The 17,154-nt window shown below is 39.6% G+C and overlaps 1 protein-coding gene across 1 annotated transcript in view; it reads left to right on the top strand.

Moving 5' to 3' along the window:
- FAM20C (FAM20C golgi associated secretory pathway kinase) overlaps window positions 1–17,154 on the top strand; it is a 120,508-nt gene that overhangs the window by 2,129 nt on the left and 101,225 nt on the right. Inside the window, exon 2 of the mRNA XM_029576514.1 lies at window positions 2,416–2,603. Within this exon, the coding sequence (XP_029432374.1) occupies window positions 2,416–2,603 (188 nt within the window). The remainder of the gene's footprint in view (window positions 1–2,415; window positions 2,604–17,154) is intronic.

Here is a 17,154-nt window from a genome sequence, read left to right as displayed (position 1 = left end):
GATTCTGAATAAAATAAAGAATGCACAGTTTCTGGTTAACAAAGGCTGCACGACAACTCCAGTACAGTGTTTAAACTAGGCAGGCATGTTTTGAAAAGTCAACAGAAAGAGACATATTACAAAACTCAATTTAGTAAACTATTAATGCCTTTCCTTACCCAACAGAGAAAAGGGAAGCAGATGCGGGGGGAGGGAGTTTTAAAGTAGGCAAAACAGATAAAAGTAATGAAATATGCAAGAAAACCTGAAGCTTTTACTCCTTTTAGAGTTGTGGGTTTCATCCATAAATTTTCCTGTTCCATTGATATATGAGGAAGATGAAAGGCAAAAAAAAAATGTACAGACTTGTCTCTGAATACAACTGCACCCTCTGGATCTGCTTCCTTAATAAAAAAAAAATAAAAAAAAAAAAAAAAGACTGAACAGTTCAAGGCCCTTCAGCTTGAAGAAGAGACAACTGAAAGGGGATGCAATCGAGGTTTAGAAAATGATGAGGTTAATAGGGATATTTTTGCACTATGAAATAGTCCTAGGATCAGGGCATGTTCTCTGAAACTAACAGCAGATTGAAAACTAATTTAAGAAAGTAATTTTTTCAGTCAGTACATAATTAAGCTATGGAATTTGTCGTCAGAAATGTCAGTTAAGGCTAGTAGCATAACTGAGTTTAAAAAAAAAAAAAAAGGTCTGGACAGGTTCATTAATTTACTAGCCAGATGGACTTTGGTTTCTCCACCTCCTCCACATTCTTGTGTGGAGAACAACATGAAACAGCGTTTCATATTGGGATTTGCCGGGTACTTCCAGGCAACCTGAACTGGCCACGGTCTGGGACAGGACGCTGGACTTGATGGACATTTGGTCTGACCAGGCATGTCATTTCTCACGTTCTTAGGCTGAGGTTTTCAGACAGTAAATTTTCCAAGCAGTCACATTGTCCCATGCAAAATATGAAATCAAACATCCAATAGTAGCTTGTATATGTGCTGATGCATTGTGTGACAATCTTCGCTTTTGTCTACCTCATATTTTTGGTTATAATCGAAACCTCATGCATAATTATATGCACATTTGAAATACAGCAGTTTGGAAAGAACCTATCTTCGTAAGCATCTCTTCACTGTATAATTTGCAGATGACTTTATGTATAGTTGACCTCTAGACATAAAGGATTTTGGTAGGCGGAACAAATGGTCGATGGATCTGTTATTATTCGCATCTATAATTTAGCCACCTGCTGTCTGCTTCAACCAGTTATTGCTCCCAAGTCTATGCAATTAAAATCAAATTTAGCATTTTGCATAATTTTTTTAATTACTTTCTTATAACAATAACTTAAAACAAAGGCAATAGGAATTCCTGTAGCTATGGGCAGGAATGTTAATTCATATTGACATTCATATTGCTTTGTGTACTTCTTGTTGACCCTTTAAACACCAACACTGCCTGCATTATTAGGTTAACTTAAAAACATAGTCTTTTAAAGCTCAGGAATTTCTTATTCTTATTAATTATTCCTGAGTTATTATTCTGATATATGTATATATAAAATATTGGATCTAGGCTTTAAATGAAATAAAAATGTTATCTGGGTACCTAAAATGATATATCCATCAGAGAACCCTAAAATAGGGTAAGTAACACCACTAATGTTTTAAATGATTTGAACGATGATTGATGTTGCAGGGTTTATTACAGAATGGCAAAGAATATCAAAACAATTCAAAAAATATTTCAAAAAATAAAATTGGCACAATAACTCACACACACACACATTTATCAATTGCCCTAGTCAATCATTCCTCATGCACACCACTTCTAAACTCTCTGAAAGAAAGAATACTTTGTAATTGTTTCTCAGGATTGTTGCTCCAATGATGTTTCTGTAGTCTGTTCTACTTCTGCTGTATCCTGTATTCTTTCTGTAGAGATTCAACTATAATCCCTTTTTAATGAAGGTATCATCTATGTGACTCATTTGCAATTCACAAAGTATCTTTCTTGAAGTCCAGCTCTATTGCAAGTGTGTCATTGTTTCATTACAATCACTTTGTATATATTTTGACAATGTTTTATGTTGATATCTATACGTTATAAATACATAACAATACACATACATAGTATGGAATGACATTTCTTAGATCTTTTACACAGCCAAAAATAATATGATTCTGTAATTAAATTTAACAGCTTTCTAGTGGCAGCTATTTATCATGCTCTTAGCTTGAAAATATGCCTACTTTTAAGCTTTGTTCTCATAACCAATAACGATCAACTTAATATTGTGTTCACTGTGCTTTCTCTTCTTTTAAGCTTAATTTTAATAGTTATGACCTATGTTCTTATGTTCTTACTGTTCTTCTGCGATATTGGTATAAATTAGCTGCATGTACAGACCATTTTCTGTGTTTTCAGGCGAAACGAAGATAACGAAGGTCATGAGGAGGAAGAATTTTTACCCACAGGAGAAACATCTGTCGACTCCTATCCAAACTGGCTAAAATTTCACATTGGTATTAATCGACATGAGCTGTATTCGAGGCACAATCCTGCCATTGGGGGGCTGCTGCATGATCTTGTCAGCCAGAAGATAACTAGTGTTGGTAGGTCATTTTGATTCTACCTGGGCCATCTGCCTGCTATCTGTACATAAACAGAAGGCACACACAACCATGTTCTGTCCGTTTGATTTTGAAATGACATTTCATGGCTGCATTTACATTGGAATTTATCAAGCATCTCCTTGGTCTTTGTCTAGATTATGATTGGTAGGTGTAATTATATCTTAGCTGCTTTTCACTTGTTGAATTCTTTATGTTGAAATTTGTATGTGAGTGGTTGAGTCGTGTCTTTTTATTTGAAGTAACTAATTATGGTTTTTGGCTAGTTTTTGAGATTTAACAGTTAAAGCAGTATAATACTGTGCAGAAGATAACTTACAAGTTTCTTATTTGTATTGCTTATTTGGTCTTATTTCTTGGTCTTTCTCTTTTTTTTTTTTCTTTTACCATACTGTATTGTATTTCTCATAGTTTACACATCTTTGTAAGAAATATGGATCTATATTTTATTCTAGCATATTCCTCAGTTTTAAATATATCATCTCTAAGTTCACTCTTAAGGTGTTCATGGAGTATTCATGCTTTACATGTATTTTGTATCAGTGTAATGCCTACATGGGTTGGGATAAGGGGGTTTTCTTAGAGTCAAAATGGTAGGATGAGACCTTAAAACACTTACAGTTCAACATTTCCTTGGGAATGAAGTAAAATCTGACTGTAAAGGGATGTAGTAATGATCTTGTGGGTTTTTGAAATTATCAGTTGCTGAAACATTTTTTTCCTAGTACTACCACTTTAAACGTTACACCCCAAGTCTGCTGAAGGAAGAGCAATTTTTAGCTCTGGATAGCTTGGAGAAATGTTTAGTTCAGTAAAAAGGTATCATCTGTAAATCCTTGTACTGATTTCTGCATAATTGGCATGCAGGTACTAATTCAGGACTCTTTGCATCGTTTTCTTGTGATCAAGAAAGAATATTTTAGTGGGTGGAACATACAGGAAGCAAGATCAGCAGGGCACACTGTTTATTTTCCTTTTGGGTTACCTGAAAAATAACTACTCAGATCTGGGTACTTTGGTAAAGATTGAGTTAAACAGACCCATTTGCTTGCAGGAAATCAAGTATATGAAAGGATTTTTACATTTTTATGCTGCTCATTTTAAATATAGGGCTTGAGTCTTCAAAGGTTTTCTCTCATTTTGTACCTACTGGAAAAACCCTGGGTGAATGAGATTCTTGTCGAAATTCTTGGTTCAGGACCAGTCTATTCATGGCATTAAAAAAAAACTGCGAGAATTATATTTGGCCTTCTGCTATGCGATGAATTGTAATAGAAGGTGACTAGGAAAAAAAACAGAGGACAGATAACCTTTCACCTGAAGACAACTCAAGATTTGCATTGAGTATTTCACTGACTGTGTGAATGAGTTCTTGTATATAGCAAGTAATACACGGTTAATACCAATCATAGGATATTTATTGATAGCTTGATTCTGACAACATTTCAGTCCGAGATTAAGATTTTCCTATGTAAATGGGTCAGTTTTAGTAAGATGAAATATAAATATGTAGTGCAGATTTACTATGCTTTTAGATGCCCTTTAATTAGTTTGTGCTAAAATCTAAAAATACTCATGATTTTATATACTAAATTTGAGCCTCTTCTAGGTTTCCAATCTTGTATACCTTGGAGACACTACTGAAAATAGTTTAGCAAAAGCAAGCCCAAAAGTATTCCAAAGTTGCATTTATGCCATTATAAAAAGAAAACATGTAGCTTTAAATACGCTTAAAAAAAAATTCAAATGTCAATTATTACTTGGTCTGTGTAATTACCATTAACTAGGCATGTGTTTCTTGCTTTTATTAGTAGTAATAGAATTCTGCTATGATGACCAGCTTTAATGACTAAACCCTTATAATCACTAATTCAGAAGGAAACAGTGAGTGTAATGAGTTTGGCAGAAGCAGCCTAATCATTGCTATTCTCATCTCTCTAAGGCTGCTTTCTCCTTCCTTTAACAGCAAAATAGTGATTATCCTTAAGGGTTCATGTTTAATATTGCATATGTTTTGATCACCAACCGCTGAAAGTGAGAGAGAGGTTTAGTATAAGGCAAGCTCACGTCTGTCCACGCTGTTAAAGGTGAATTTTAAAAGCCTGGCGTGCACCGGAACAAGGAGATACACCAGTATGTTGGGCCGGCACGCGCCGAGCGGATTTTTAAAAGCCGCCTGTGTATGCCTATGAATGAAAAAGTCCAAAAAAAAGGGGCGAGGCCTAGGCGTGGGCACGCGGTATAAACAAAAAAAAGATGGATGCCGAATGTCCTTTTTTGTTGTTTATTATGGTGGAGGCGTATTAAAATGCCCGACTCTGGCCAACGTTTCGCCACTGTGCAAGTGGCTGCCTCAGGGGCTACAACGTTCAGTTCAGGAATCAAGCACAGATTGTTCGCGCGTCCGTCGTATTTGACACACACTAACGATCAGCGGTGCATCTGCATTAGGTGCCCGTCATTTCTGCCAAGTCTGGATGTGCTGTTTCCACTCTTGAAGGAAAAGGTCAAAAAAAAAAAGGAAGACCAAGAGATGTTTGCGTAAATACTTATATGCACAGGTGCGCGCCCGGGTCGCTTGCCGCATACCTTTGCTTCTGCTGTGGATGGCGTGTAGAATAGAAAACCAAAAAAAAAGTAAAATGGTAAGCGGTATTTTAAGGTCGGGGTTAACTGGTAAAAGGGAGGCTATTTAACTAGGGTGGTGAGGAAGTCCTATCCCTTACCTGGGCGAACTGGGAAAACTGGTAATTATATCGATGCACATCTACTAAAATCCCCCCACTTACGTGGTAGAAGCGGCTTTTGTGTACATATGCACGGACCTACTTAAATTTACGCACACAGCCTAAGAACATACGAAATTGCCATACTGGATCAGACCAAGGGTCCATTAATCCCAGTATCCTGTTTCTAACAGTAGCTAATCCAAGTCACAAGTACCTGGCAAGTACCCAACATTAAATAGTTCCCAAGCTACTATTCCTTATTGATTAAGAGCAGTTTATGGACTTCTCCTCCAAGAACTTATCCAAACCTTTTTTAAACCCAGTTACACTAGCCACATCCTCTAGCAATGAATTCCAAAGCTTAATTGTGTGTCGAGTGAAAAATAATTTTCTTTGATTTGTTTTAAATGTGCTACTTGCTAACTTCATGGAATGTCCCCTAGTCCTTCTATTATCTGAGAGAGTAAATAACCAATTCACATTTACCTGTTCATGATTTTGTAGACATCTATCATATCCCCCCTCAGCCATCTCTTCTCCAAGCTGAACAGTCCTTACCTTTTTAGCCTTTCCTCATAGGGGAGCTGTTCCATCTACTTTATCATTTTGGTCGCCCTTCTCTGTACCTTCTCCATTGCAACTATATCTTTTTTGAGATGTGGCGACCAGAATTGTTCACAGTACTCGAGGTGCGGTCTCACCATGGATGATACAGAGGCATTATGACATTTTCCGTTTTATTAACCATTCCCTTCCTAATAATGCCTAACATTCTGTTTGTTTTTTTTGACCCCCGCAGCACACTGAGCCGACAGTTTCAAAGTATTATCCACTATGAACCCTAGATCTTTTTCCTGGGTGGTAGCTCCTAATAAGGAACCTAACATTATGTAACTACAGCATGGGCTATTTTTCCCTATATGCATCACCTTGCACTTGCCCACATTAAATTTCATCTGCCATTTGGATGCCCAATCTTCCAGTCTCGAAAGGTCCTCCTGCAATTTATCACAATCCGCTTGTGATTTAGCTACTCTGAATAATTTTGTATCATCTGCAAATTTGATTACCTCACTCATCGTACCCCTTTCCAGAACATTTATAAATATATTAAAAAGCCACAGTCCAAGTACAGATCCCTGAGGCACTCCACTGTTTACCCTTTTCCACTGAGAAAATTGACCATTTAATCCTACTCTCTGTTTCCTGTCTTTTAACCAGCTTGTAATCCACGAAAGGACATCGCCTCTTATCCCATGACTTTTTAGTTTTCTTAGAAGCCTCTCATGAGGAACTTTATCAAATGCCTTCTGAAAATCTAAATACACTACATCTACCGGTTCACCTTTATCCACGTGTTTATTAACCCCTTCAAAAAAAATGAAGCAGATTTGTTAGGCAAGACTTGCCTTGGCTGTGTCCCTTCAAACAATGCATGTTATAAAATCTGGGGCTGGCGCACGCAAGTAGTGCAACTTGCGCGCGCCGAGCCCTCGGGGAGACCAGCTGGCTTTCCCCGTTCCGAGGCCGCTCCGAAATCGGAGGGAATTTTCCTTTACCACCCCCCCTTACCTTTGTTGCTGAAGTTATGACTGCCAGAGGCAGGTGTAACTTGCGCATGCCAGCCGAGTGCCGGCGAACGATCCCCAGGCCCAGCAGTCGAAGAGAGGCCTCTGGCCACACCCCGCCCATTTTTTTCAAGCCCTGGGCCCTATGAAAATAGACCCGGCGCATGTAGGCTTTTAAAATCTGCCCCTTAGTGTTGTTTTTGTCAGAGTAGGCCGATTGGTGGCCTCAGCTAGACGACTTCCTTGTGGCGTTCCTCAGGGTTCACCAACGTTATTTATCATCTTTTTGCAATCCATGGATGGCTGCTGGGTTCAGCAAGCATAATGGGCTATATTTATGCTGATTATGTCCAGTTGGTGATTCCCTGGGACCCTGTCAAGGATAAGGGCAGTCTACAGGTACCATCGAGATTTCAGTCTGTTGCAGATTGGGTGAAGAAGAGCAAGTTAAGTTTTATATATTCAGAAAACTGAATTGCTTTCTATTGGTAATCTAGCTCAGGATTTTCTCTTATTACTGTTTGGGGGGTAGTCGGGGGTGTACTGATGGTTCCTACAGTAAAATCATCAAGGGTTACCCTTGACTTGGATTTTAGCTTGGACTCCCAGATCTCTCAAGTTGTTTGATACTTATGAGGAAGTTAAGCCCATTTTTGGATAGGGGATTCTTTAGATTTGTGGTCCAATCCATTGTGTTATCATACTTGGACTATTGCAGTGGTCTGTACGTGAGCTTCCCGAGCGACTCGTGCAGTCTTTAGCAGTCCAAGTTATTTAAGACAAAAGATGAAGTGAACTCTCTGGCACATTACTTGCCTTCAAACAAAGTCTAGTGTGTGAGGTAGGCAAGGCCTGATGACATGGAAAAGATACGTATTTTATATATTCCCTGAACATATAGATAAAAATATATACATGCTGTACAAGAGAGATAGGATATGTATACATGAAAAGTGCACCTTTTCTTTTGCTATAAACACCTTTGTCCTTTATGTACATGTATTATGCATTTACATTGTGTTAGTTTTGTACTTAACATTTCAAGTAGAAGGTTCTGAAGTAATTATTTTTAATGGGTTTATCAAGGTGATGGTTTTTTTTGAGAATAAAGATCAAATACAAAAGTAGAAATAATCTGTAGTCTTGTCACCAGAGACATCCAGGGGTGGCCTTCCACAGGATATAACTGAGATTAGTTTTATGTCAAAGTAAGCTATTAAACTCACAAAATGGAAATTTGCCAGAAGCTCACTTTTGATTCTGTTCCACATGAAACACTGTGCAGCAATTGTCTCTCATCTTAAGGCGGAGACTACAGGTATAGAATTAAAAAATAAATTAAGGTAACATGTTTTATTGATAAGTAAATCTATGAGGTTGATTAGCTAACAGAGGGAGCAGATCTTACAAGAGCACTTTCAAGGTTTAGTTTTGTAGACAAATGTTCTTGTAATGTCTGCATGGTATGCAGACTGTCGCATGATTTATAATTACAGAGCACTGTTTTCATAAGAAATTTACAATAAACATAGGTGAATTTTAAAAGCCCAATGCACGCGTCAATTAGGGGATGAGCGAAAAAGTCAGGCTGGCATGCTCTGAGCGGATTTTAAAAGTTTCAAAAAAAGGGGCGGGATGTGGATGAGGCATGGGCGTCCCTGGAGTTTACCTTGAAATTAGTGCATAAATACTGGGGCTCCCTGCCACATAACTTTACTTCTGCTATGGATGACATGTAAGTTATAAAACAAAAAAAAAAATCATCATCAGGGTTTTGAGTCAGGTCTAATGGGGGGGAAGAAAGGCTATTAAACTAGGGGGGGCTGGAAGTCCTGTCCCTTAACTGGGCGAACTGGGAACGCACTGGGAAAACTGGCAATGGCGTCAACGTGTATCTTTTAAAATTCCCCCACTTAAACAGTAGAAGCGGGATTTGTGTGGACAAGCGCGTGCCCGCTCAACATATGCACGCGGCCAGGCTATTTTATAATGTGCGCATGGGTGTGGGCTGACATGCATGCCCGGCATGCCGCTCTCAAAGTTACTGTCAGAATGTGAAAAAGCTCATGAACTTGTTTCTCATAGGTGATTTGCAGCCTGCATTTTCCTGTTACTCTTAATAGAAGGCCATGAAACATCTAACAGTAATTTTTGTTCATATGGTGCTGCTGATGTGCATGGTGCTAAGCCAGATAAATCCTTCCTACCCCAGAGAGTTTACAGACTGAAGTCTGAGCACATGGGCGATAACGCTGGGTTACGGTAAATTGCAGAGACAGAATCAGACCTGAGTCTCCAGATTTCACAACTCTGTACTCTTTTTAAGTTTATGCTCATTTTTAACATCTGTGATGTAATTAATATGCTCGTGGTTTGCTTAGATTACTATTGCACTATATTACTGCTACAAAGAATAAACATCTCAGTGAACACATACAGGGACTGTATACAAAGTACTGGATGTGGGAATACCATGAATATACTTTAGATTCTCTCTGATATTCAAAATAATAAAACATAGTCATATTGTTGAAAGTCAAGAAAACATGGTTTTAAGAATGTGTCGAAAAACTTAGTGAAATACAGAGCCATTGATTTACTTATTGGGAAAGCAATAAACCTGCCTGGAATCAGCAGATTGATTAACTTCCCAGCCACAAAGGCACAAAAGGATCCTTTGATAAAGTCAGCAAAGTCTTTTAACATTACATGGGTTTGTTTGTTTGTTTTTTTTTTACAATTCTGGAATAAGTTTTTTGCTAGTCTGCAGAGGGCTTGAAAATAAATGAGTAAAAACAATAACAAAACATAAGTCAATTCAGATAAGTAATTGTGGTTTTTACCCATTTTAATATTTGTTTATGACAGTCAGCTAGGTTATCAACTTCCAGATGCTTCAGACATGATTATACCATGCCACTGAAGTCTCAGTTCTAGGCGTTAATAATATGATTCGCAGCCAAATGACATCAAATTGGAAGCTAACAGTCATGAGAATACACGAGCAAACAATATGGATATTGTCACCTTATTATTAGAACTTAATCTTTAAATAATTCTCTGAGGACAAGCAGGATAATTGTCACACGCGTGGGTGTGCTCATCTGTGGGCAGTGACATGCCCAGATCCGCCAGAGATTTCTGGAAATGTCACTTATTCCTTTTTTGTCCATAGCGACAGTTGAATGCATTTCTCCTGTGCACTTCATACTGAGAAACTCTTTGCTTTTTTTTTTCTTTCACCTTTTTTTGTGATTGGGGATTAGTTGCTTTTTCTGCTTTTGCAGTCCCAATAATATTCCTAGATAGAGAGAGAGGGGGGGGGGGGTGTTTCTACATTTTAGTAAATCTTTGTGATTTTCGATGCGGTCTCTTGGACATGATATTTTCTCTCTTGGTGCCTTCTTACTCGGCAGCCTTCTTTTCTGTCAAAATTTTGAGTTTTTTATTTTGTTTCATTGATTTTCCTCATGATGGCTGAGAACAGGTCTGCAAGCATTGCCCTCAATGCAACTTCAAGGTGTCCAAAACCAAACACTGTAAGTTGTGCATCAGATATCTGGGGCTAAAGAACAACGTCCATGGCTGTGGCATCTGGATACAGATGTCGCCTGGAGCTGTCAATCTCTGGAGACATAGACTAAGATTTGCACTAGAGTAGGCCACGCCTTTAAAGAGCAGAGAGAATGAAAAGTGATTTAAGAAACTCAAAGAGTGGTCAAAATTTGGCACTGGGATTCAATACCAGGAAGTGCAGAGTCATGCATCTGGGGTGCAGTAATCTAAAAGAGTTGTATGTGATGGGGGGGGGGGGGGGGGGGGGGGGAGGGGAGGTGAAAAATTGATGTTCACAGACCAAAAAAGGGGAAATAATGTCAGGTGATCTGAAGATGGCAAAGCAATGTGACAAGGTGATAGCTAAAGCCAGAAAAAATTTTGGGCTGCAGTAATTTTAAAATTAGATTTAAATTTTACCTTAATTTTAATGTTACTTTTATTTTATTTTATTTTTATAGACATTAGTTATATTGATATTGATATGTTACCAATGTAATTTTATTCAAACTTTATTACTATTTTCTATTTTATTTTATTTTTTGTTTACTTTCTTTCTTGAAAGTTTACTTTTATTATTTTTGATAATGTTATAAACCGTTTTGTTCAAATGTTTTGGTAAGACATATATAAAAAGTTTTAAACAAATAAATAAAAAATAAATAAATACTACCCCTTAAGCTTGCTGGGCCGACTGGATGGACCATTTGGTCCTTTTCTACCATCATTTCTGTGTTTCTACAAGGTATGTTCTCTTTGAAATCCAAGGGTGGTAGAATCCCACTAACATAAAAGGTATTCACATTGAAAGACCCAGATGTCCTCTGGCGATGTTTTGACACAGAGACCCCTTACCTCTCATTACGTCTAAAATCAAGGCACAAATGCAGAAGCAGAGAATCTTCCTGCTTGGGGTCTTTGGGGGTTGGCCTGGAGCATTATGTGGTGGTATTGAAGCCTCTGCACCATTCTCCTTCAGTGCAAGAATTTAAGAAAAGGGGGTTTGCAACCTAGGATGTCCATCTCCCAAGTGGTCTTGTTGGGACAAGAGTTCATCCTCCCCCCCCCCCCCCCCCTCCCCAGCGACTCAGCAGCATCAATCTTAAAGTTCATAGAGATGAGCAAGGCCTGCACAGTTTGGGTTGCAAGAGAGCTGTTGCTTTTCACCAGGAGTAGACCAAAGCCCTTAAACAGTCCACCCAACAGAAGCTAGGTTTGCTGTTACAACACGCATTTCTGTTTGGATAGCAGATTGCATCTACTATTATTGTGTCCTGGCAGGTCATGATGTCAGAACCATGGCAGCAGCATCGACTCATCTAAGATTAACTTCCATTAAGGAGATTTGCAAGGCCGTGACTTGGAGCTCATTCTGCACATTTACTTCACATTACTGCTTAGACACTGACTCCTGCTACGACAGTAGTTTTGGTCCGTCTGTCTTCGGGGAGGGGACGGACTTTTTGAGATGTAGTATCCAATTCTATCCGTCTAGGGCCCATTGTGTTATTGTAAGCTGCCTCCTCCTTGAAAAGAAAATGGGTTTTGCCCAATAAAAATACATTTGTCCATATATTGGAAGTCTTATTGTTACCCCTTTTTTTGTTGGAAGGTAACCCTTAGCTAGGAAATCCATGGGTGTGGTTGACTTATCCTGTTGGAGAAAGCAAAGTTGCTTATTTGCAACAGGTATTCTTTGAGGAGGGTAGCAGGATAATCAGTCACACATACTATCTCCCCTTTCTCCCTACCCTTCTGGAGTTGCATATTTAATTATTACAGAAGACTGAGGAGGCTCCATGAGTTGGCACTGCATGAGAAATCCCACACATGCCCAAAAAAGGTCTTTCTGGGCTTTTCCAGAAATTTCTAGGTGATTTGTTCATGTCAGTGCTGTTGGATGACATCACTCACATGTATGACTGATTATCCTGCTGTCCTCAGAGAATATCTGTTTACAGCTAAGCAACTTTGCTTAAAAATGTAGCCTTTGTTGCACCTTACCTCAAAACACTTGATGGTTTCACACTTCACAAACACACATGCAACTACCTCTCTGGTGGATTGATTGTCAACACATCTTTGGTACTACATGAATGCTTCCAAAAATGGAGAGAGAAGAAGGAACAATGTTAGTAGCATTGCTCAGTTCCAGATTGTGGATTGAGTTACAAAAATATAAAATGGCATGCCCGAGGTCAAGGGAGAGCTGGTACTGTTTCTAATATCTTCTGACCCAATTGTTTAAAGCAAAGTACATTTTTTTAAAAATTACATCTTACAGTGCATCAAAGATCCCAAGTTAGCAGTTTTTGAGAGCAAACAAAAGCTTTTACAGGAGAGACAATGCTTAAATCTGAATGGTCTGTCCAATTCTACTTTATGATGATTTACTTATTTATTTATTTTAAATTGTTTATATACCGCATTTTCAATAGAAATGGATCAAAATGGTTCACATCAGATGATAATTTTATGACAGTCCAATGTACATACAGACTTTACCAAGGGTAAGTTTGCTTTGAAAATCTTTGGTTAATTGGACAAGTTCATAACAGACAAGCAGGATCTGGGTTTGATTGTATCTGATGATCCTAAGGTGTCCAAACATATAGATAAAGCAACAACAAAAGCCAGAAAGATGCTTGGCCTCATAGGGAGAGGAATGGTCAGCAGAAAAAGGGAGGTGATATTGTATAGATCCCTGGTGAGACCTCACTTGGAATACTGTGTACAATTCTGGAGACCGCACCTGCAAAAAGATTTTATCAGGATGGAGTCTGTCCAGAGGGTGGCTACTAAACTGGTCAGTGGTCTTCGTTCTAAAACATATGGGGAAAGGGGAGATATGACAGACTTTTAAATAACTCCAAGATTTCCATGCACAGAGGGGGGCCTCTTTCAGTGGAAAGGAGGTCCAGAATCCAAGGAGTCATGGGATGAGGCTGAAAGGGGGTAGAATCAGGAGCAATCTTAGAAAATATTTCTTTCCAGAGAGGGTAATATATATTATTTATTTATTTATTTATTTAGGGTTTTTATATACCGATTTTCTTGATACAGATCAAATCAACTCTGTTTACATAGAACGATAGTACATTAACAATAACTAGTCAAACCTCAAAAGAGGAGACAGATTGGGAGCAGAAGGTAAAAAGTTACATTATAACAAGGGTGAATAACTTGGAATTGGAAATGAAGAGAAAGATAATCAAAGTAGAGAAATATAACAGAGAGAAGGGGCTTGGAGCCAACCTCAGGAGAATAACTCTAGCATTATAACATGATTATATGACATTCTAGTTAATGAAGTAATATGAGATGATTGAAGCACAGCTGATTGGATAATATCTTAGTAGAATATAGTCTAGGAGACAGGAAAGGCTCTACCGAAAAGCCCAGTTTCTTTTTAAAATTTATGAGGCAGGTTTCCTGTCGGAGGTCTAGGTCTATATACATGGAATAGCCTCCCAGTGGAGGCAAGAACAGTATCTGAATACAAGAAAGCTTGGGGTAAACACCGAGGATCTCCAAGGGAGTGATGGGAATTGTAAAGCTACATTAGTTGGGTGGATGGGCAGACTGGATAGGCTTATGTGGTCTTTCTGTCATTAAATTCTATGTTCTAAAAAGAATTCAACCATGCACACGTTAATGCAGTATGAATAACTGGCTACTGGAAGGAGTTAAAATAATTTATGAAAAGCATACAGTTCAGCTGTTAAATGCTCTATAAGCTTCTAATTATTAATTTGTTCCTGTGGAAAAGGATGATGGAGGTAATTTTCAAAAGGATTTATGCTCTTAAAACTGGATTTATGCACATAAATGCAAGGGCAGATTTTAAAGGGTTACGCGTGTAACCCTTTAAAACCCCTCCTGCGTGCGCCGGGCCTATTTTGCATAGGCTCGGCGATGCGCGCAAGCCCCGGGATGTGCGTATGTCCCGGTGCTTGAAAAAAAGGGGAGGGGCAGGGAGTGGGCGTGGCCAGAGGCCTCGCTGCTGGGCTCGGGGATCACGTGCCGGCACTCGGCCAGCGCGCGCAACCTATACCTGCCCAGAGGCAGGCGTAAATGCTAAAACAAATGTAGGGGGGGATTTAAATAGGGCGAGGGGGGGGGCGGAGGGAACGGGGAAAGCCATCGGGGCTCTCCTAGGGCTCGACGCGCGCAAGGTGCACAAGTGTGCACCCTCTTGTGCGCACCGACCCCCAGATTTTATAACATGCACACGGCTGCGCACGCATGTTACAAAATCGGGCGTAGACTTGTGCGCACAAATCTACGTCCCGCGTAGGTTACAAAATCTGGCCCTAAGCCTGTAAGTGTGCCATAATATAATAGAAAAGAAGGGTCAATAAAACAAAAAAGCTGAAGGGATTTTGATGTCGTAATACCAGCCCAATCTGAAATACAAAGATTGCTAACCTTTCAGAATACAGATATAGACAAACACTTATGTGGCTTTCTAGCTTTTAAATTGACAAATACAAATAAATGTAGTTTTCTGAATATGTTTTATTCCTTTTGGCTTCCAGCTCAATCAAAATGCACCTCATCTGAGCTTATGGCACCAGGATCTTCCTTTCAAAGCTACGCATTTTTTTTGTTCGCATTGTTTATATCCTTTCCACTCATCTGATCCCCATCTAGCCCCACCCATTTAAGCAACAGCCCACTGGTTGAGAGGTGCTCCGAAGCCCAGTACAAATGTGTTTTGGGTCCACTGGTAGATAATTGTCTTCAGTTGACGACTAGGACTCCTCTTTTCCGGGTGCTTTGAACACTACTTCTGGAACCTCACTGATCAGCCCTAGGAGCTTAAGCCAGCATGGATACCTACCTCTCGCGGTTCTGGTCCATTGGGCTAGCCAAAATAACTTACTTTGAAAACAAAAGTCAGTCAGCTGAACGAAAAAAATAAAGAAAATACATGATAAGTTTAGTAAAATAATTCAAATCTATGCCAAACTAATGGTTTGTATTGCACACAATAATATATGAAACCACTGGGTTGATTAAGAGTAGTATCTGAACTATCCCCCCTGAGAAAGTTTCATTCTTCTCTCCTAAGTAATAAAAGGAGGGTGATACGAAGTGAATACAAGAAAGTTGCACAGGAAGATTCCAAAAAGGCTCCTTGTCCATTTACATTTATTAACATCCCATCAATTCTAAGAAACAGCTCACGGAGGCTAGCAACCAAAAAAGAACACAAATGAAACACTTTCATCATATGACACTTACAAAAAGGTTAACTAAAACATAAAAAGAACGTGTCCATACAAAATATAAATATTAAGCAGCTTGATAAAACATTACTAAAATGAAATGAAAAACCTAAACACGTGCAGCACCAAAAAAGCCAGGTCGACAGCCTTGTGAAAAAGATTAGTATTTTTCGAGGAGATATCAAGTTCCATATTTTGGGACCAGTAAATGAAAAAGCTCGTCTCCTGGTTTTCTCTAGTTTGAAGGAGGAAGCTGAAGAGGTTTTCTGAGCTGACTGTAATGATCTGCATGAGCATAGCAAGTACTCTGAAAATAAGAGGGGGACCATTCTGGCATAAAGATCTGAAAGTCAGGACTGCATCCTTAAAACTGGACTCGAGAACATGTTTTGATGCAAATAATATTTACCTCGTTTAACCCATGCCACAAAACAAAATATATGATTGTGAGGATAAGTACTGAGCTTGAAGCCTATCAAGGGGGCCAACACAGGTCATAAGAAACAATGGGCCAGATTTTTGTTTCTACACGTGGGCGTAGATTTGTGTGCGCAACCCGGTGCGCACAAATCTACGCTTGATTTTATAACATGCGCGCGCATGTTATAAAAGCTAAGGTAGGCGCGCACAAGGGATGCACACTTGTGCACCTTGCGCACGCTGAGCCCTAGGGGAGCCCCGATGGCTTTTCCCGTTCCTTCTGAGGCCGCTCCAAAATCAGAGAGGCCTCGGAGGGAACTTCCCTTCCCCCCCACCTTCCCCTCCCTTCCCCTATCTAACCCGCCCCCCAGACCTACCTAAATCCCTCCTCTTACCTTTATTTCTTTATTTGCGCCTGCCTCTGGGCGCACGATCCCCCAGCACGGCTGCTGTGCCGGAGGCCTCGGTCCCGCCCCCGGACCGCCACGCCCACTCCCCGCCCCTTTTTTCAGCCCTGGGACGCGCGTATGTCTCGGGGCTTTGCTCGGCGCGCGCAGGAGGGGATTTAAAAGGGTTACACGCATATATTACGGGCGTAACCCTTTTAAAATCCGCCCCAATGTGTACCAAAAATGAAAATAAAGAGCTAACCTGACATTTTCGGAATCTGAGCACATATACAAACGACTTTAAGATTGAAGGTTTGACAGCAGTAACCACGGAGGCGCGTTCGAATAGTGGTTTCAACAGGCAGGTTTTTGAGCGAGAATACAATGATTTAAAAGGCTTTGAAAAGCACACATGCCTACAGTACACATTCGGCTTGACAGCGGTGGTCGAACAGTAGTCACAGTGGAATCGGCACACTATTGGATTTGATGCTAGTTGAATCGGCTGCTAACAGATACTACCGACTCCAACAGATAACCCACGGATTAACATCAAATTCTATTCTAAAACTTACGATCACAACAATGTGACTACCTTGACATAACAGTACAGTTGTAGCCCCTGAAGCAGCTGAGAATTG

Source organism: Rhinatrema bivittatum, chromosome 14 (assembly GCF_901001135.1).
Source record: "Rhinatrema bivittatum chromosome 14, aRhiBiv1.1, whole genome shotgun sequence".
In the NCBI taxonomy this organism is placed as follows: domain Eukaryota; kingdom Metazoa; phylum Chordata; class Amphibia; order Gymnophiona; family Rhinatrematidae; genus Rhinatrema; species Rhinatrema bivittatum.
Note: the sequence above shows the minus strand (reverse complement) of the source record. Positions and strands in the feature narration are given on the sequence as shown.